The 22,099-nt window shown below is 41.0% G+C and overlaps 1 protein-coding gene across 2 annotated transcripts; it reads right to left on the bottom strand.

Moving 5' to 3' along the window:
• Window positions 1-8,799: 8,799 nt before the first annotated feature.
• On the bottom strand, window positions 8,800-20,968 carry LOC136535612 (phosphoinositide phosphatase SAC2-like). Of its 2 annotated transcripts, XM_066527935.1 has the most exons (17): window positions 20,301-20,968; window positions 19,409-19,613; window positions 19,149-19,314; window positions 18,278-18,500; window positions 17,609-17,685; window positions 17,271-17,458; window positions 17,097-17,191; window positions 16,795-16,928; window positions 16,577-16,690; window positions 16,083-16,398; window positions 10,870-10,991; window positions 10,641-10,751; window positions 9,959-10,141; window positions 9,696-9,854; window positions 9,531-9,612; window positions 9,260-9,392; window positions 8,800-9,207 (listed from the first exon to the last, which is right to left on the bottom strand). In XM_066527935.1, the coding sequence occupies exons 1-16, from the start codon at window positions 20,358-20,360 to the stop codon at window positions 9,282-9,284; spliced, it is 2,346 nt and encodes a 781-aa protein (XP_066384032.1). In that variant the 5' UTR covers window positions 20,361-20,968; the 3' UTR covers window positions 8,800-9,207; window positions 9,260-9,281. The 2 variants fall into 2 exon arrangements, with proteins under 2 accessions (XP_066384032.1, XP_066384031.1); XM_066527934.1 differs by having other exon boundaries at window positions 8,800-9,392; window positions 20,301-20,967.
• Window positions 20,969-22,099: the final 1,131 nt, after the last annotated feature.

The following is a 22,099-nucleotide window of genomic DNA, read 5'->3' on the forward strand; positions in this document are numbered from 1 at the left end:
CTAAGGCCCTTTATATGTTAGAATGTGCATTTGTGTGACATAGGAGAGATGTTTTTCAAAACTCATTACTAGCATGTGTAGGTGGTGTGAATTTGAAAAACTATTTGAATCTTGATCTTTGTGACCTAACCTTGTCATGTGATAATTATAGCTCTCCTTGATTGTTTGATTAGCTAATTACACATGACATGGCTTTCTTAAGTCCACAATCTACTATGTCTCACAATCTCTCTCTCAAGTGATCAAAATCTATATGCCAAATATTTGGAAAAGAGAAGTGCTACTCATGGCATTTGGATAAGAAAAGTATTTACACCTTGTTTGGATCAAGGATATACATGTTTTGGGATCAAGAAATGATATAGAAGGGGATTGGAATTAAGTAAATAAAATTTGGAAAAAGATCAGCCAGCCCGCAAATACCGGACGTGTCCGGTATGAGTGGGGCTATAAAAACGGCTGGTACCCCTTTGGCCCTGATCCTCTATCTCTCTTTTCTCTCCTCCAAGCCGACGCCACCACCTCTGTTCCACCATATTGGCGATCGAATGATTCCACCGTGAAAAGGAAGAGATGGAGATTGGATCGAAGGAGATTTGCATCAAGATCGAAGACTCTGGGACTTGGATTTCTAATCGTATCTTTATTCACTCTCACAAGGTACCCTAATCCCGGACCTCATCCGATCTAAGCGATTAGGGCATGATTTTGGAATTCCTTTGGTAGAGATGCTACATTACCTGTCTAGAAGCAATGCCTAAAGTTTGGATTGGATTGGTTGAAGATTGAGCGAAGGACCCTGGTTAGGGTTACTGTCTGCTCATACCGGACCAGACGTGTCTGGTATGGGACATCAGAGCATATTTTGCTCCCTTGTTTCAATCTTCTCGGTGGTTGATTCTTAGGACTAAGTGTAATTGTCTATTGTGTTTTGTGAATCTTTTTGACCTAGTTTGGTTGAGATGATTATAAAGCATAGGATAATTACTCTTATTTCTATGTTTCAACTAAAATAAGCTATCTTTTGGGCATGTATCTAAAATTCATTGCAAATCTTTGGATATAGGACAACAGCTATGAGCGGGAGACAGGAGCCTAGGTCCAAGCATAGGCATGATCCAGCTTTGGAGAAACACAAGAAGCCAAGATAGGAAATGCATCCTAGATTCAGTCAGCAGAAGCAGGACAGTAGCAGGAGACCCTCTAGAGCCACTAGGGGCACTCCACAGTACAGAGAGGGTGGTGATGGTGATAGCAGCCCCTCTTCTGGTGATGAAATTGAGGATTACAGACTTGAGCACAGGAAAAGGAAGAGCACTGATAGAGACTTAGACAGAGAGTTAGATGATGGTGACAGTTCTAAGGAGATAGAGGAGGAGCGGCAGGCACCTCTAGTGCACCACCTAGGTCAGGGCATGGACTATGGCCTTCTTGAAGTACATGCTCCTGTTTACCCAACTATGTTGTTAGAGTCAACTACAAAGGAAAGGGTATGACTATGAGAGCAAGAGATCAGAGGAGGATTGATCCTAGGGGTTTACCTAGGATTCAGTATGATCATTGCTTTCACACTATGTTCCATCTGGATTATTATACTAGTGTGATACTTGCTAGAAATCCTATGGTAGCCAAGTCTCAGTGGATAGATTGGAAACATGTCAGAGAGCTATGGAAGTCCTCCATTAACTATGCTATTGCCACTTGTCAGCGCACAGGTGTATACATGCTCATGGAGTTTGTGCATGATTGGAACTCTGAAGTCATTATACAGTTTTATGCCACTCTATTTGTGGAAGAGGAGCTGAGGCGTATGCATTGGATGCTTGAAGGCCAGTGGTACAATGTTGACTATGATGCCTTTATAGCTTTTCTTGGCTTCTCAGAGGAAGACCTTTAGAGAGACTGGATGCCCACAGAGTAGGTGTTACCTCCTAAGCAGCTCGCCTACATGTACCCACCAGGAGGTGAGAGAGAAGCAATGGGAAGGTTCTAGGTCTTCACCCTACCTACAGATACCTAGACATGATATTTAGGAAGACCATTAACTACAAGAGAGGAGACAAGGGCAACATTATAGATTATTCTAGGAACCTACTCCATAGGATGGCACCTAATGCACAGCCATTCAGTGTGTTTGACTTTATTTGGTCAGAGATCAGGAGTGTGGGAGAGAGGCCCCTCAAGGGCTATGGATTTGCACCTTACATCATGTTTATGATTGAGAAGGTCACATGACACATATTTGAGTATGACAAGAAGCATAAAGTCTTAAAGATTATAGATGACTTGACAGAGATTGGGGTACCTCCAGTAAGACCTAGGAGGAGGAGGAGCAGCACCAGAGGTAGATTCACCTATAGGTGGTGCAGCAGCTAGATGAGCTTCTCCTCTACCACATGCTCCTTCACATTCTTCTTCATGTCGCCACAGTCTTCCTTCTCCTATTCACAAGATGTTTAGTGCTATCTTTGAGATGTGCAAGGACATATGGACCTGTCAGTAGAAGGAGAGGGAGGCTAGGAGGAAGGATACTCAGACCTTGAAGCAGATTGCTTCTAGACTTGAGCTTGATCCTCCTAGGTCTCCACTATCAGATGAGGCAGCTAGTGAGCCTGAGACTAAGGAGCAGCAGTAGGGCAGGTACGACATAGAGTTTGTTGAGTTCCTTCAGCGACAGCAGCAGGCACCAGAGCACCCTAACACTTTACCACTATAGGCTCGTGTGCCTACTCACTCTCAGCCACGTCCTAGTGCAGTAGACGAGTATGCTTTAGACTGGTAGAGTGACCTCATAGGTAGTTTCGGCTACTACGGGTCTGGTGGCTATGACCCGTCTGGTGTGGGTGGTTCTCGTCCTTCCGGTGCTCCACGCTCAGATGATGAGGATGTCGGTGGAGATGAAGATGATGATGAGTGATCATAGCTTTTAGAGACAGCTTGCAGCCCCTTTGTCCTTAGTATGTCATTGTTGGACCTTTATGATGATAGATGATAAAGGGGGAGAGAGACTGATTAAAGCTTCAGGATAGTTTCATTTGCTTATCTTTGTACCTAAAAATATGTACTGCAGGTTGTAGTTTCTTGAGATTCTTTTTAAATTATGAGCTTTATCTATGTATCTCTTGAGACATGATCTTTATTTATATTATATTAGTGGCTCATGGACTTGAGAAAATGTGAAATGAGTGCTATGTATGACATACATGTGTTGTATTTATTTTCATAAGGACCATGCATGCTAGAATGAAAATATTTGATGTGATGCCTTTATATTTATTTTTGTGTGATATATCTTGTCATATGCATCACGGTTTTACTTTATCACACACACATGCACCCCATGGATGTAATGATTTAGGGGGAGTCTCCCATATGCTTTAGTATATGCAATTGATATTTGAAGTCATTTTGTGAATTCTAATCATAAGCACATATTAAGGGGGGCCTCTCATAAATCATTGAACCCAAAAAGCTTAAATGTTTATATTCTTTGGTGAGCTTTAATTAAGTTGTCATCAATCACCAAAAAGGGGGAGATTGAAAGTGCATCTAGCCCTTTAGTGGGTTTTGGATGATTGAATAACAACATAATTAAAGGTCTAACCCGTTTGGTAAGTGTGGACAGGTAATAGGTTATCTCACCAGTACTTAATAAAAGCCAAAATGATGTGTTGTTGTATAAATAATCTATTTCAAGCACAAGACAACAATGCAAATAGAATTCATACAGAGGCTTACTTATTGTGGGATTTTCCATGTACTATGTGAAAGCAAGCTCGTAAGAATTAATTAATGAGACATAAGGGATTGCATATGGAATGGTCTCATATTTGATGCTTGCTAAATTGAAATGAAAAAGATAACAATACATGAATGGATGATTCAACATAAGATGTGACTTGATGGCTTGAGATGGTAAAGATAGTAAGAAAATGCTTCGAGGTACTAAACAAGGGTGAAGGGCAAGCGACGGTTTGGCGGCCGAAGAACCTAGTTAGGGTAAAGAAGGAAGTACTTGCATTTAGTTGAGGTACTAATCAAGCTATGATGGTCATATCTATGTGGAGGATCAAATCACTATTGGAGTGTTTGATGGAAGTGACTTGATACATTTGGGTTTATTCAAATTTGATGAATGGAATCAAGTCACATGCTCAAGATGGCTATGTGAAGGGACCGTGACGCCTAAGAGGGAGGGTGAATTAGGTAACTTAAAAGTTCTAACTCTAAACTATGGCCTCTTTTTCTAACCTTAGCAAACCTATGCAAAAGATAAACTATCTAAATGTGTAACTACGGTTTTGCTAGTGTGTTGCTATCTATATCGCAAATGTAGTAAAGTAATCAATGTAAATACGGAAGCTAAAGAGCAAGGTAGAGATATGCAAACTCCCATCGACGACTCCGGTATTTTTACCGAGGTATCGAGAAGCGCATAAGCTTCCCCTAGTTCTCGTTGGAGCCTCTCGTAAGGAATCCCTCGCAAGGGCCAAGCTCCCGATCAGGTAACTCCGTGGATAGCCTCGGGCCTTCCCCACGCGCAAGTGGGTCTCCGACGTGTCTTTTGGCAAGCCTTTCCTGGATGCTCCCCGCCATCTTCACTATCAAGCTTCTGGCCAAAACGCCGCGGGCCTTGTTCCCTCCAATACACAGTGGCGGCCACACCACAAACGCAGTTGGTGTGATCTCGCAATACTTCAAGCCCCTCCGATGTACAACAATGGTGCTCGTAAGCACCGGGTGGTAAGAGGTATGCAAACCTCACTAAACACTAGGCCTAAACCTAGAGCAAGCGCATAAGCGGTGGTCTAATCAACCTAAGCACTTCGTAAAGCACTTACGCTAATCACCTAATGAAACACTAAGCACTATATAAGTGGAGATCACTAAAATAGTGTATCAACACCCTTGGTATGTTTTCTCAGCTCCACACACTTTAAATAGCCGGTTGGGGGTCTATTTATAAGCCCCACCGAGAAAGTAGCTGTTGGGGACAAAATCTCGCTTTTCTGCTACTGACCGGACTCTGACCAGCGTCCTGTCAACACTGACCGGATGCGTTCGGTCACAAAAACAGCTCTCTAGAACCTTACTGATGTTGACCGGACTCTGGCACTCAGCGTCCTATGCAGCGTCTGGTACAGCTCCTATGCATCGGAGCGTCCCGTGCAGCGTCCTGTGCAGCGTCTAGTGCAGCGTCCTGTGCATCGGAGCGTCCTATGCAGCGTCCTGTGCCCTCTGTGAGCTCGTTTCTTCGCGATCTTGCGTCCAGCTTGGTTCCTATCTTCGTGCTTGGACTTTGCTTGATATCTTGTGTCTTTTCTTGTGCTCCTAAGGTCTTGCTTATGGTGTTGATCATCGGATCATCACGTCGCCTTCGTCCAAGTCACGTCTTGCACCCTATTAAACTACAAAACAAACACTTGCAAATTTATTAGTCCAATTTGGTTGTGTTAGTCATCAAACACTAAAATCCAAAGTAAATGGGCCTAGGGTCCATTTTTCTTACACTATGCTCAAGTGAAAAGATCAATATCAACATGTTGGCACCCTCACTTGATGAAGAGTGGAATACATGGCCTCGGTTGAAAGAGATCAACTCAAAAAGTTTAAATTCGTTATACTTTTAAATTTAAGTTAATAGGAATGTCGTACTATTAAGAGGGATGCATCATGTTGATAGATAATGTTTCATAAGTGCTCAAGCCAACCCATGTAAGTTTTTAGAGTGTTTGAGAGACAAAAGAGCTAACTAATTTTTGTTGGTCTGGCGGTATTGATACCGGACGTATCCGGTATTTGTCGAACAATGACAATATTGTTGATCTCGGGTTGGTTCGTCTGGAGTTCTGACATGAGTCAGAAGTTCCGACGATCGGGAGTTCTGACATCTCGTGCTTAACTGACTTGGAGAGTTCACTGTGGTGGTCATACCGTACGTGTCTGGTATGGACGGCCAGAAGCCAACGGCTTGTTTTCAAATGCCTTGAGGGTCAGGAGTTCCGACGTGAGTCAGGAGTTCCGACGGTCGGAAGTTCTGCCATGAGTCGGGAGTTCCGACACCTCACATACTTTAACTCAGTTACCATAGTTTTCAAATGTGTTGAGGGTCAGGATTTCTGACGTAAGTCGGTAGTTCCGATGGTCGAAAGTTCCGGCACTCATCGGGAGTTCTGACGCCTCACAACGTTATTGTAACTCAGTTACCGTTGGCGCAGTGTAAGTCATACCGGACGTGTCCGGTATGCAGGTATGGTAACGGCTATATAACGGCTAGTTTTTCCTAGGGGACTATAAATACCCCCAAGCCTCCACCTTTGGAGGCTGTTGATTCTGCTGATCCTCTAGCACGTTTTTGAGCTTTGCCAACTCCCCCAACCCTCTCTTAGTGAGTGTTTGATCAAATTTGCCAAATCAAATTATGGGTTGAGTGAAATTTAAAAAGAGAGCAATCCAACCACTTGAGCACTTGTGCATATTATCAATCTCGTGATTCACATTTATTACTCTTGGATCCTTCGGTCCTAGACGATTAGGCATCGCCGGAGAGCACCCGAGAAATTGTGGTGTGCCTCGGAAAATTTGTAACGGTCGATTTCATCGCCTCGGAATCAACTAGTGAAAGGAGGAAAAGGAGTTGGAAAAGACTCCGGCTAGAGTGACCTTTATGGTACCCTCTAGGGCTGACCTTAGCTGGGTTGCCCGTAGCCCCCTCAACGGAGAGTAGGACTCGAACGAGTTCGAACTTCGGTAAAACAAATATCGTGTCTCAATTCGTATTTCATTTGGTATTTGTGTTGCTCCAGCTCTTGTGTAGGTTCTCTGTGTATATTGTCATCTCTGTAGGTGCCCGCAGTTTGGTTTGAAGATAGAAATAGAAAGGAGCAAGTTTGGGGCTGATCTGCAGAAATCGTGTATACCAAACACGTACGGTATTCATACCGGACACGTCCGATATTAGAGCTCAGGGCTGAATATTATTTGATCTCTGTTCTAACTTTGTGTTGCAGGGTTGTAGCTTCTAGATATATTCTTTATACCTTGTTTACTCTGTGGCTAACTTGTGAGGGGTGGTATTACTCTTAATTTAGAGTTTTCATTTTGGAAACTCCCTTTTTCTAAGTGTTTCTGCATTTAAAGGTGTTAATTTTCAGAAATGCCTATTCAACCCCTCTCTAGTTGGCATCGTAGATCCTTTCAGATCTTCAAATCAACATCAGCATATATTGTGACTTTTCCTTGTTCTCTTAGGCAATATATCAATGTATGTATTCAGATTTCAGTTCACTGCTTTGAACTAGTGAAGGATCATGCTCTAACATATGTTAGAGTATATATATGGTTGAATGAACTTTTCTAACTCTGACTAAAATTATAGAAAAATACATCAATATCTATAATCCAATTAGTTTCATTAAAATCTCGACCAAACATATATTTTGGTTGTGTGTTTATTTGAACTTATGCATGTCAATATATTTTTTCTAAAAAATTAGTCAAAATTTAGTAAAGTTTTTGACTTTGTACAAAGTTAAAATGGTAATAATTTGGAATTGAGTATGGTTTAAATGTGTTATGATAGAAGGCAAAGGTTCCTAGCAGACCTGAGAGTGCTTAAGTCGGATGGTGACATTCATGTGCTACTTAGAATGGACTGGATGACAAGCATAAGGGTTTGATCTCCATGTGCTGCTCACCAAGATCAGTCACCCTGGGCACCTATGACCTATGTGGTATACGGAGTACAAATCGATGCCAGTCATAGGTTAAAGGAAACTGTGCTTCACGCTTTGAGAGCTAAAACAGTAGCAGAGTCCAAGAGTACGTCGATGTATTTTCGAAAAAGTTGTCATGAATGTTGTCACGTAACCATAAATTGAGAGCCACTTTGGAATAGCTACACTTCTTGATTCTTATGGGCAGCAGGTGAGAATCGATCAGTACTGAAGTGATTTGTGTAGCAAGTGAACGGGGAGTAGCGGAAAGCGTGGAGAGTGGGTTTTTTTTAAGCTGCCAGCTCGTAGTGTAAATAGAGAAGTGATTCTCGTTAACTTTCCACCGAAATCCAGTGACATTTTAAGCGTTTAGCATGGCTCCGTAGAAGCCAAGAGTGAAGCTAGGGCTAGGAGCTATACCAAAAATGCACTGAGTTTGTAATCAATCTAGTCCCTAAAACTAGTCCGATACCCAAGAGTCCGTACATAATGGCATCCCGCCTGTCGATGAATCAAGAGAACTCAAGAAACAACACGTCAACACGAGAGAACATATTAAATAAATTAAATCTAAATTAAGTTTAGCCTATATCAACACGTAACATATAATAAATTAATTAATTAATGAAGAAAATCTAAATTACTCCCCTTGATCTATGTCAAGATAACCCCTAAACTAATATTTGGCTCAATTTATTTCCTCCAACTATTTTAAATAGTTGATCTAATTTATCGCTTAACAGGATTTGTTATTTTGTTTCCCCATGTATAGGTTGAGTTTTAGTATCAAATTTTTTTTAGATATAGAGGACGTCAAGCTATGTTAAAAAAATACATCTTAACTTTTCTCCTTTATTTTGGTAGCTTAGGAAATTTAACAATAAATTAGCACTAGAGATACAATATCACACAAAACACATATAATAATGAAAAGTTCATAATGTTTTTCTAAGACAAAATATGATGTCCTGAATCGCCACACAACAGTTTTGAAACTAAATCACAACGTCGCCCCAACGTGACCTGTCGTCAGCAATCGTAGACGAAGAGCGCACAGAAACAATTATGAACAGACACCGCCAGGAAACCGAACAAGTACCAAATATTTATACTTCTTTAATAACATACTAACTATTTACAACAAAAGTATTCTTTATCTATGTGTTTTTTCTCCTTTTTCTAATAGATTTTCCATTTTTTTTCCTTTTTGATAATTTTCTATGAAGGGGAACGGGTAAGCTAAACTAAAAGAATCAGATATATTTTGCCTATTTATTGTCTAAACTATGGTCAAAATTTTCACCATAGCAAATTGAATCCTGTACCCAATCCAACCACCAAAATCTCCATCCGACGAATATCAGCGTTCAAGCGTTCAAGCCTTCAAGTGATCACAACCATGCCGATGCGAGCCTTCTCCCATGTCCACCATCTCTTCCGCTACGCCGCCTCTGCAGGCAGATGCACCTAGCCGTCAGCCATTTTCGTCTGCTCTATCCGCTAGACATCCATTTCCTGCTGTGTCACAAATTCTACTGAGCTGTCACCAAGACAAAAGTCCAGGGCCTAGTAGCAAAGCATGCCTCCATTCGCGACCCAGTGCGCAAAGCGGTCAGAATAGTCCCGAACGTCTGAGAGCTGGCTGCTCGAACGGGAAAGATCGGTGTCATCCCTGCCCTGGTAAAATGAACAATGTTCACAGCATAAAGTTTAGATCTGAGGAAAGCCGAGTAACCAAAAAATCAGTTGATTATAATTCTCATTGCATGCTCAGATAGATAGCTCCGAAAAAGAAGTTCAGATAATGAGGCTAACCTCATCAATGTGTCCTTGTTCACTGTATGACGTAGATGATTCAACACTGATCACATCCATAGGTGAATTGATCAGTGATGACCTGCAAATCACGGATGTGATACATCTTAACAGTGCAAGGAGAGTAGTAGGATATGCAAATTACTAGAAGTCTATTTATGTTACCTCTCAAAAACTTCCTCGTCACACGAATTCCCTGAAGATGACAACAAATCAAGGTCAAGGAAATTTGAAGAATGCAATTCAGGGTAACCTAATCTTTTCAAATAACTCTGCCGCTCTTCTGACATGGAGTATCTTCCAGGCACTGTGCCATAGTTCATACTGAATATATATAAAAAAGACACAATTAGCTGATTAGCTCATATTGCATTCATGTAGAAAACAAATTCCAGTGGCCCACCAAATTCATGCAGGTAATGACGCACCTGGAGCACGGGTTAGGTTCGCATATGGAGATCTCTGGCGCAGAATCAGAAGGTTCTCTAATATCATCCAGCTGTTGCATTGGGAGCAATTCTGTGTTGTTTGATTCGTTGTTACAGTTAGTTATAGGCAAGCTGTTCTCCAACAGTATGTTACCATCTGATAGTGACCTCTTTATGAATGATCTGGTTAAACAAGATGAGGATTGATAAATTAGAACAGTCTAAAGAACCAGTACAAGAGTAGCACAATTGACAGAACTACCGGCTGAGTCTAGACTGCAAAAATATCTAGTTTTTGCTGTCCTAAGTTCTTGTTGCCCTATATTTTGCAGTTTTAAACAATATCCAGTGTTCCCAAGCATTACATCAGTTGCATAATCATTTTGACAGCTCTCATGGAACAAGTGGTTCTTCTTGAAACAGGGTAAAAAAAAAGTACTTTTTGTTGCTCTAAGTTCTCGAGGCCTTTAGATTTTGTACTTTGAAATAAGGTCTATCGATCCATGGTCGATACATCAAAATCCTAGCTAACTTTTTCATGTGGAAAAATGTGATTTTCACAAGTAGAGAAAAATGCTTGTGTTAAGTAGTAAACTATCATACTAAAATGCAAAGTGTATAAATAAAAGGTGAATATAAGATATAGACATTTCAAGAAATATTGGAAGCTTGTAATCTGCACCTTCCAATCTCTTCTTTTAAAGTTCCTTGCCTCCCAATGTTGTAATGCTGATCTGAGTCCAGCTTCCACAATGCAGGTTTCCCTTGCTGAGGTTGGAAATGACCTAAGAACCTGCATTTTTTTAAGGACAGGTAATAAGCTATCTTGTGATGAACATACAAATATCAATGCTTTCCACTGGTTCAGTTATTCCTACAGATATTCTTTTGCAATATATTCAGAAGCATACATGTTTATAGCATCCTGCTTCTCGTGATCAGTGTAGGCATTATTGTAGTAGCGTTGAAGGGTTCGAAGGAACTCCTGAGATTGGGTTGCTGCCTTCCATTGGCCCCTTTGCTCACAGAAGATCTATGGCAAATATGAGTAACATGACATCAGACTGATATAGTTCAACAAAGATATTTGGAACATCAAGTGGTCTTTTTATGACTAGTTGACTTTGACTTTCTTGGTACAAGAGAACCACTTTAGAAGAAAGAAATGTAGACATAGTTCAGAGCATTTTACATATCTGTCAGGGACCGTTTGGATCCTTTCATTTTGGTGGAATTGGAATCTATTTAATAGATTAGGCTATTTGGCTTGGAATTTAAGATTCCACAACTTTCCAAAGTTCACATATAAGCCTATCTCAAATTCATAGGGTGGGAGCTGGAAATTGATTCTATAAATCACCATTCTATGTTTCTATTCTTCAACTTATAGCACGCTCTACAACTCGCTTCTCTATGGTAGAAACACAACATATAAGCATCTCCCTTGCATGGCTAACAATACTATACAAATATATTGGGAAAATTCCGTGCATGCCACTGAATGATTCCACAATACCATGGAAGCCACTGAAAAATAAGTCTGGACATGAGTGCCATCGAAAATGTTTCTACGTTCCACGAGTGCCACTGCCGTCAGAACCGTTAGGATTCCCTGCCGTCAACGAGAGCAGATTGTCTTCCTTTTTTCAAAAATCCCCCAACTGCCCTTGCCATCAGGAATGCGACATGCAAAACTAGTTGGGGGCCGCGTATTGTTCCTGGACACCTGTTGCTCGCGATAGAATAGAAAGAAAAAAAAACGCAAACTCGAACCGAGGCGGGGCAGCGGCAGCAGATCCAGGCGGCTAGAGCAGTGATTCCCCGGCAGCGGCGGCGGCAGATCCCGGCAGCGGCGGTTCCCAGGCGGCTCGCGTTTTCCTGGCGGCGGCGGATTCCAGGAGGCTCGTGGCTGCCAACGCCGCGTGGATCTCGGTGCGCGGCAGCCGGCGGCGCGCGGGTCCTGGCCTCGGCACGCGACTCCATCTTGCCAGCACGCGGGTCCCCGCCGCAGCACGCAGGCACCGGAGGCGGCGCGCGTCCAAGCGGCGACGCGCGAGCGCACAGGTCCAGGGCGGGATGGCTTCACCGGAACCTGAGCCTTGTCGTCCAGATTGGCTTCTCGACGGGTCAGTCATTGTGCTCCCTCCACCTCTGTGGCTCTGTGGTACTGTTGAACCCTAGATAGCTATAGTTTTGATATTGTGTTCATCTGTAGGATGGATCCGAAAACAAGTTTCTTCCTTGATATCCAACTGTTTGGTAACAATACTAGAGTGGAGGGTGGCTGGTATAGTTTCAGCAAGGTTGTAGACAGTGATTATACTAATTTCAAGGACTTCGTTGATGACATCTTGCATTCCTACCCTAGTGGCTACAATGATGTTGTCAAACTATTCTACCTTGCTGATGAATCCCATGTAGAAATCAGAACAGACCAAGACCTGCTTGCAATGTTTGCTAAGCATGAGAGCTCTAGAGTCATCCTCATGTCCATTGGCTACTTCGATACTAGGAAGCCACATGTTCCTATTCCTGATTGGAACATATCCAATGCTATCATCTCTGATGTTGTGCCTTGTACACCTTCCTTGCCACAAATCCTCCTCTCAAAGCTATCACACAAGGCACCCAACCTACAGAAACTGATTCCCATGCTACCCAACCTACTCAAACAACTGACGACACATTGGAAACATATCTTGTGAATCCTTTCCCACAAAATGAGCGTGTTGGAGATGATGATGATGAGGTTGAATATAGTGATCATGAAACTGCATGTCCTACACAGCCAACAACCGAAGCAGACTATGTGCCCAGCTCTGAATCTGAACTAGAATCAGGCTATGGAACTGATGATGCCTCATCTGATGAGGAGCAGCAGGACCCACCCCAGCCTATAGAACCAGAAATTGTTTATGATGTTAATGACCCACCAATGGAAGTAGGCAGCATTTATCCCAATATGAGTGTGTTTAAGTTGGCTATTGCTCAGCATTCAATCAAGCATGAGTTTGAATATAACATTGAGAAGAGTGATCCAGGGAGGTATAGGGCACATTGCTCTTCCAAATCAGAAGGGTGTCAGTGGAGGATCCATGCATCAACAATGGAAGACAAGGTTGCAGTTAAGGTAAATCATACCGATTTTTATAAATGCGAGTCCTTTCCATTTATTTTACATGTTTATGATGCTAATGACATTGCTGGCTTTGTTTCACAGGTGAAGAAAAACCCCTATGGTCATGAATGTGGTAGTACAAGGAGGAGTGGAAAGGTGAAGCAAGCCACTCAGTTTTGGGTTTATGAGAAGGTTAAGGATTGGTTAGTGGAAGATGCCAGCATTGGACCTAAAGAACTGCAGAGAAGGATCAAAGATGAACATAAAGTTGTTGTGTCATATAAAAGGGTTTATTATGGTAAAGAGTTGGCGCTGAAACAATTGTTTGGTGATTGAGACAAAAGCTTCAACAACCTGTACAGATTCAAAGCAGCAGTTGAAGAGGCATGTCCTGGCAGTTTTGTCATCATAGATCACTATACCATCGAGGAGAAGATCAGGTTTAGAAGGCTGTTTTTTGCACTAAAACCATGTGTCGATGGTTTTCTTAGAGGATGTAGGCCCTATTTGGCTGCTGATAGCACATTTTTTACTGGTAAGTTCAAGGGTCAGCTAGCAGTAGCTTGTGCAGTAGATGGGCACAACTGGATGTACCCAGTTGGACTTGGAGTGTTTGACTCCGAGACAACTGAGAATTGGAGTTGGTTCTTTCAGCAACTCAAGGATGCTATAGGCACACCACCAGGATTATCGATATGCACAGATGTAGGTCAAGCAATCATGGCAGGGGTAGCAGCTATTTTTCCAAATGTAGAGCATAGGGAGTGCATGGTGCATTTAGTTAGTAACTTTAAAAAGAGGTATCATGGGAAGGTATTTGATAAAAACTTGTGGCCTGCTGCATATTCTTGGAATTCATACTATTTTAACAAGCATTGGCATGCAATGGCTGAAGCTAAACCTGCTGCAGTGAAGTATCTATGGCAAAATCACACCAAATTGTGGACCAGAAGCCAGTTTTCAACTCTCTCCAAGGTAGATTATGTCACTAACAATCTAGCGGAGAGCTTCAACAACTGGATCAAGATTGAAAAAGATCGGAACTTAGATGATCTTATGGATGTGATCAGGCAAAAGCTCATGGTCAAGTGGAATAAAAGAAGGAAAATTGCAGGGAAGATGGATGGCAAAATATTACCTCAACAACTGGATCTAAATCCTTGCTGGTTACATGTTTATGATACAGGTATGCTATTAACCTTAAGGAGAGAACTTGTACATGCAGAGAGTGGCAAGTTTCAGGAAAGCCTTGCAATCATGCAATTGCTATGATCACTTCTATTAGAGGTCAGAATCTTGAGGATTATGTGGACTCCTACTTCTCAGTTGACATGTTGAAATCAGCATACGAGGAGGTAATTCCAGCTTTGCCAGACAAGTCTCAGTGGCCTGAGTCTCAGCATGGTTTCTTCATGCATCCACCATTGCTGAAATCAACTTCTGGAAGGAGAAAGACACAGAGGCATAAGGGCAGTGCTGAAGGTGGGCAAGGTAGAAAAGGGAGGCACCAGTGTCCAATTTGCAAGCAACATGGACACCACTGGTGGACCTGCAAAGATGGTGATCCAGAAGACAAAGCTGCCATGCTTGCAGCTAGGTATTATCAAACTGAGATCTCTATCAAACTTCATAACTCTTGCATCCTCTATATATATTTCTTGTAAATCTGTATTTTCCAATTCATGTAATGAAAAATGAATAATGTTGCAGAGGACCTCCAAAATCTAAGAAGACAAAAACAAATGAACCTACAACAGAATTGAGCATTGATGCACCCTCTCTACAATCTGCACCAACAATGACATTCCCTCCTGAGACACCAATTGAGTTGGCTGCACTTGTTACCAAGAAAAAGAGGACACCATCATCATCATCAAGCTCAATCAAGTAAGTAACCTGACTGTAATTCTTTTCAGCTACATGGAGAAGACATGTTCACTATCCCTAACTACCATACTATTGTCCTCATTATAGGATGTCAGGGTCTGGTTCCAACCAACTTGAACCAATGGCCCTAGCAATCATGCTTCCAACTGCAGAGAAGTCGACTAAAGGAAAGTGGGGCAAGGCCAAGCTTGTGCAGGATAAGAAGAAGGCGCCTACTCCTAGAGATAGTCCAGCGATGTGCACTAGAAGCAAAGTAGATCATTCCATTCCTGAAAGCCCAGCGTTGCACCAGAAGCAAAAGGAAGCTAGATGTCTAATTGTTGTGTGTTCTCTTTTGCATGATATCTTCTTTTGGATTGTCTCTGTGGAACTGTTAAAGATCTGTCATGTTTGTTATGTAAGACTTGATAAGTGAACATGGGCTATCTTTAATATGCGCACCTAGAACTTATGTAAGACACGTCTATGTAAGAGTTTGCCATGTGAGACCTGGTTGTGAACCTATGTTCAACTTGGATAAATCAGTGTTTGTTAAACTTGGTTATTTCTATCTCTAAATTTTTCTTGTCACTTTATGTGCATTTACATGATATGCTGCTACTGTCTATGTGAGCCACTACTGTCCATGCATTTATATCAGCCAAAATAACAGCAATGCCATTATTCATGCAGTGGCGCACGTAGAATTTGAATTTTTCTGCACATCTATGAAGGAGGGGCATAAGCGTCTTTTTAGGCTGGGGATAACTGCTGTTTGTTGCAGTATAGACGGTAGTGGCACACATAGAACCATAAGAGTATTTTCGATGGCACTCATGTCCAGATCAATTATTCAGTGGTTTTCCTGGTATTGTGGAATCATTCAGTGGCACGCACGGAATTTTCTCAAATATATTCCATATACAGCCATATTAGCTTAATTAATGTGTCTAAATTATAATTTATTAGAATGAATTCAATTCCAAGGATCCAAACGGGGCCTCAGAGTATTCAGATGCCACAAATTTATGTTGCTTATATTTACAAAGAAAGAAGCACAGCCTTATGAATTAAGCCTTTCAGTAGTGAAAAATGTAGAACATGTTTCCAGAGTAAAAGCTAATATAACATGAGATATACCTTGTTGTGAGCAGCAGAACCACCATATTGAATAGCTAATGTATCACCCATCCGTTCATAGAAATCCATCAGATCATCAGCCAGAGGATCATGCAATTCAATTTTCTGTGCTACAGTAAGCCCCAATACATGAAGTTGACGCCCTAAAGCAACTAAACCATATGCAAATTGTGCAACATTTGTGCGATCCAAGCAGTCTATGCAATTTGTCCTGAGGACACCCTTCTGTAATAAAAGAGGTGCCAACTTAACTGCACATTCAGTTTGATCTCTGCTACTTCTGTCATCACGTGGTTTGGCAACAGTTTCTTCTCCACTGTAATAAAAGGATAAAGGGTATTAGGACTGAAAAAACGACCAATTACAAATGTACAAAAAATTTGTGATCTCTAACATATGAATTTGGCATAAATACTACAAGTTGAACTTGTGCATTTTTAAGGAAAAAATATCGTAGTAAACTTTAGAATGTTCCTAAGTAGACCATAGGCTACCTTGAGGTGTCATCAGGTTTTGTTGATGTACTTATTTCACAGTGGAGGAATTCAGTTAGATCCAACACATCTGATGCCACCTTGTTCAACAGTGCAAGCACATTGGTTCCTTTCCTGAAAGTAGCAGGTAGTACTTCACACAAAGGTACATACAGGATGATTGTCTGACGTTGAAGGAGCAATCTTACATAAGATGCGTTTGGAATACAATGCATTACCTTCGAGAAAGCTTACTCAGATCCATGTGTAAAAATTTTAGACGCTTGTCATCAGGTAGGCTCTTGTTAATGTAATGGATAGCCTTTGCAAATTCTGCACGGAGCAGAGATTCACGGGGCTTCTTCTCGCGGGTCTGATTGAAATATAATTAAGGGATTCAAAGGAAAATTTCAGACTTATAACAAAGAGCAGAATGCTATCAAGTTGGTGATTAAACCCTCAGATATATAAGTCAGTGACAATATAAGCATAAGTGAAGACATTCACATCAAAGTATGAACAACATTGATGCTGCACTTGCCTTTATTAAGTTCAAGATGATTATTGGATTCCCATATCTAAGTGCAAGGTTCTCAAAATGAAGGCGAGTCGCCTTGTAGTCCACATCAGGTTTTACTGTAACAGCAACACATTTAGAATATCAGATGAGGTAGTCAACATACAAACTCATAATAAACCAAACTGAATAACTTACATATAATATCTGGTCTAATATTAAGCCTTGAAGTTTCCTGAAACCAGACAAGAGGTATCGATCCTCTATGTTGTACAGCAGAAGCTATCTGAGTTGGGATTCCATCAGATGTGTCTTCAAAAACAATCTGTTCAGTCTCAACATCATTGGCTACCCTGCCCTTTTCATTAACGCCACGTTTCAAGAATCTATAATTCAAAATGAATGCAAAAACTTTCAGCAAAAGGTTAAAAGCCTGAAATAAAAGTAACACGGAATGACAGAATTGGCTGCTTGAGTGTGTGTTTTTTATCCAAATTAAACTATAAAGCTAAAGGCTCCAAAATTGTAACACAAACCTGGTTCCGGCAAAATGTCGCGAGCGCCTAGCTATAAGGGTCAACCAAAAATCCTTGCCAGATACAGAGAGCTTCGACTGTCACACCAAAACAAATGTATTAGCATGTCTTCATATGGCACTTTATTTGCATATGTAACCAGGACTGCCATTTTTTGAGATGTTTTTGCTGTCCTTGGACTAGGATCAAGAGACAGTGCCCGACACTTGTGAGAAAAATCAAATTGGCTAAAATATAGCAATGGAATTTCATAATGAAGCATTAGGAAAAAAAAAGTTTATATGATGTTACCCTGTATCAGCAACATATATAAAAGATCGATTAGAAGAACTGAATAAAAATAATAACAGTCTGCTGAGACTTACGAGCAAAGGTTTCAACTCAGGAAAGCCTCAAGCAGCTCAAACTGAAAAATGTCAGCAGGTTATACAAAGCCATGCCTTTGCAAACCTTGTTTCAAGCTTTCACTATATATCAGTCATGAGACGTGGAGTAAAACGCATAAGTTAGTGGGGTGTCATTGAGTTAGCAGCAGCCCTACTTGTGGTCTTCAATGATGAATAGACGGTACTGGTGATATGGATAAGCTCATAATCAGAATTTTAAAGGAGGGATCAATTAACACACTAGCAAAGGAACTTTCAATTTAGTTACCGCGGAAGAATATACCTGTTTAAAAAAGCCATGGACTAAGGCAACAGTCCAACAGGTATTCTTGAGATGATTCCGAATTGCTCGTGTCAGAAATTCATTCCATACACACATTGTTTCATAAACAACCTGTCCAGTATTCTTCTCGGTTATGTTCTTCTGAAGGCTGCGCATGATGTTGTAAGAGTAGCTGAAGAAGAAATCCTTCGAAAGATCAACTGAGCAAAGCAGGCGCTTATATCTACAGAAATTGAGAGATGAGAGCATAAATCTCTTCATACAACGAAAATGAAAAAAAAAATTGAAAAATATACTTGTTATGGATATGGAACGATGAATGTTAATAAGTAGAATACTACAGGAGCAAGGAAATTTGAAACTTCTCTATATACCTCCAACCATATGAGCAACTTACACATGGCTCAGAACTGCAAGAATTTCCATTATGTATATTGGCTATATGAGTTGGATGTACGTTGTTTCTGAACAAACAAATTTATACACAAAGGAGAAATGGAGCTAAATGCACACAACGAACAAAATATTACTGTATTATTGTACAATTGAACAAAAACATAAAATGGAATTGTCCATGTTCTACTAGAACATGAACAAATGAAGAAAACTGGAATGACATTATGCAAATCAATGCAAAACAATACAGACAAGGAGGGAGGGGGTACATCAACACCAAGAGTGCCTCAACACAACATAGCAACCAAAATGAGATCAAATATGTGGAAAGAAAGCAACCAACAATGAGGTAGATGAATAGAAAAGCTATAAAATGTACACTAGATAGCAAGCTGGCATTATTGATAATGTTAAGAACCACTGATGGAATTACAACAGGCAATACACAATATTTACATGTTGAAAAATAAAAGACCTGTTCTCATCCCTAGAATAAGCCACGTTGGGCCAGACTATAACACTTGGAATTGCAATCATTTCGCTCTTGGCAACGGAATAAATTTCATGTCCGCATATTGTGCCAATTTTCCTTCTCCTGGTTATTATAACCATGTAATAAGGACCAAGAAACTTTACAAAACCTGAATAAGCAAATAAGTAAATGTTATAATTCAAAGTGAAAAAAAGAGAGTTGTGATTGATATGTTCGACAAGTGTCAATTTATGTTGCATTACCAACTATTCCGTAACATTTTGTGACAAATTTCAGTCCACCAGTCAACTTGTTCCCCTCATGGATCCGACAAAGCAGTTCTTGGCATTCATTCTCCGTGTAAATAGTTGGATCCTCCTCGACGCCCAGCTCAGTGGACTCCAACCGATCAATTTTTAGCACCCTCCAGTGAATCCCGGTCTTGTCTCTTCCAATAAGATAAAATTTCTACACCAAAAAGGCGTACACATATTAACTACAATAAAATTGAGCAATAAATAAAATGCAAACGAGCTTTCAACATCAAGCCTCATCTGCAAAAACCAATGGAACAGTATACAAGGAAAAAACATCTAAAAATGCCTATTGTCTATTGTATCAATATTGAGGTCTTCATGTCTAGATCACAGAGCTAGACATCCTGGAGACTTGAAAAGACATATGCATATGCAAACGAAAGCTGAAACCTTGTATTTTTGAATTGGCATAACACAGTCAAAGCAGAAGGCTATTGCACATTAGGAGCCAAACTACACAACAGTAAAACCAAAACATCATTCTAGCAAACGGTTTAATACATCTGAAACAATTGCAAGGAATAAGCAAAAAGGGAAACGGCCTTTTTGTTTTCATTCTCGTTCCTCCATTGCAAAAAGAAACAAAAGGATCTTTTGCAACCTTTTTGCAGCCTTTTTTCCCTTTCCAGTAACCTAATTAAACAGAGCGAATCATAATGGATACCCATCACGCGATGGTAATATTAAATCACACAAGAATTCATCATAAACAGAAGTTTAAAAACACAACCCTCGTAACAAGTCAAACACAAGATGTTTGGTGTCATAGGGATCTCTAAGTTCAAACAGCCTTAAACTGGAACCAACAGAGGAAACAAGATTTGCAAGAGATTCGTACCGATCTGGTTTCGTAGAGCCGAAACTTTTGAAGGAATTTGCAACCCGTCATAACCTCCATCGGATCAGATCAACAGACGACGAGAGAAATTGATAAAAACAAAGACTCAGCTCATCGTCGGCTGCTTCAAATAGAGCATCTTAGCCCCTAAGAAACACAAATGCTCTGGAGGAGAAAACCCAACCAAAGCTTCCACCTTTCAGATCAAGGACGCCCAAACTAGCGATAAACGGATCCAAATCGATTCAACTCAACCCAGCGACCAGAGATTTCCCGCGCCTTTGGATCTACGGCACAGGACCGCCCGGCGCCCGCACCACAAACCAAACAAATTCGCTGGTACGGTCTTAGGGCCGGATGGCTCCGGTCCGCGATGCAACCAAAATACGTCGTAAAGAAATCGATCTAAAACCGAACAAGAAGAAATTTCGTATGAACTCTCACAGGAGAGATTTGGGGAGGAGTGGTTCCGCGCAAACAACGGCCGCGGGAAGAGATGTACCGGCAACAGGCGAGGCTAAATACTCGGAGTAAAAGAACGGATTTTTCTGGAGGTGCGGAGAAGGGAGGGAGGGAAGGGGCAGCGCACAGCCACATGAAGGCTGGCTGGCGACGACGGCGTCGTCCACAAAAGCGCCACACGCAACGGCGAGCGAGAGTGGCAAGGGGGGCAAAACCGTGTAATCATTGAAGGAGCAGTATCTTTTTCGGTATCTTTTGGTGCTGGCACGCCCTAGTTTAGCGAACAACTTCTGTCTCGCCTCGTCCAAGAGGAAAACGGTAAATGTCCGCTTTTTCTGGCATGACGGAGTAAAATGATGCTACTCCTTTTTTTTAGAAAAGAGACGAGAAAATGATGCTGCTCCATTATGTTTTTTTTTTTGGAAACAAAGATGCTACTCCATTACGAGTGGTAAGAAAGAAGAATTCGAGACCACGTGGAATTATTCTAGCAAACAGGATTTTTTTTCAATTTGATATTCGAATTTGAGCCTTTGACTTTGTGGGTTTTCCTTTTAAACCTTTCCAATGACTAAACTAGCAAGTTAGTTGGAAACATAAATGGTGGAAACAATCTTCATGAAAGAATTCTTAAACAAGATGTTATATTTTCTTAAACAAGAAGTATTTTTTTTTTAAAGAATGCATATGACAAGCTTTTAAAGCTGGAACATTAATATAAGCTTGGATGGATCTGGCAGAGCACTGGATTTAGGAAGTTGGTTCAGCCACTACTAGAGGAGCAAACATCCCATATGGTACTATTAATGCAATTCGACGTACAAAAGAAGAGAAGAGGGAGGAAGCGTGTAAGCAAGCCCTTGTTTAGCTACCCTCAAAATTCAAATTTTGGCACTATGCAAAAAAAAAGATTCTCTGTCACATCAAATTTGCGGTACATGCATGGAGTACTAAATGTTGACGAAATCAAAAACTAATTGCACAGTTTGGTTGTACTTTACGAGACGAATGTTTTAAGTCTAATTAGTCAACGATTGGACAATTATTACTAAATACAAACGAAATACTACAGTTCCGCGAGTTTCCGGCGCGCCAATTCGGCCGGCAACTAAACGGGGCCCAACACAAGATACTACACAGCTTTCTGAAAGAGGAACCAAGAGCTGGAAGCTACTTCATCAGTTCATCTTAATTGGCCATGAAAAGCTGAGCATTTGCTACAATCAGTGGCCGATAATACTATGATCTGTTGGTCAGCAAAAGAAAAAAGGAGCCTTTTTCTGCAAGATTTCGCTCACCCATTGCACAGTTACTACTACACACGATATATTTTGAAT

The sequence above is a fragment of the Miscanthus floridulus genome, chromosome 2 (genome assembly GCF_019320115.1).
Source record: "Miscanthus floridulus cultivar M001 chromosome 2, ASM1932011v1, whole genome shotgun sequence".
NCBI lineage: Eukaryota > Viridiplantae > Streptophyta > Magnoliopsida > Poales > Poaceae > Miscanthus > Miscanthus floridulus.

Excerpts from the sequence above, each read along its gene's own strand:
- LOC136535612 (XM_066527935.1), bottom strand. The coding sequence starts at position 20,360 with ATGGAGGTTATGACGGGTTGCAAATTCCTTCAAAAGTTTCGGCTCTAC. Across the intron at positions 18,501-19,148 it reads TATTCTAGGGATGAGAACAG|ATATAAGCGCCTGCTTTGCT; the intron begins GTCTTTTATTTT and ends CAATTTCTGTAG. Across the intron at positions 17,192-17,270 it reads TATTAGACCAGATATTATAT|TAAAACCTGATGTGGACTAC; the intron begins GTAAGTTATTCA and ends TTGCTGTTACAG.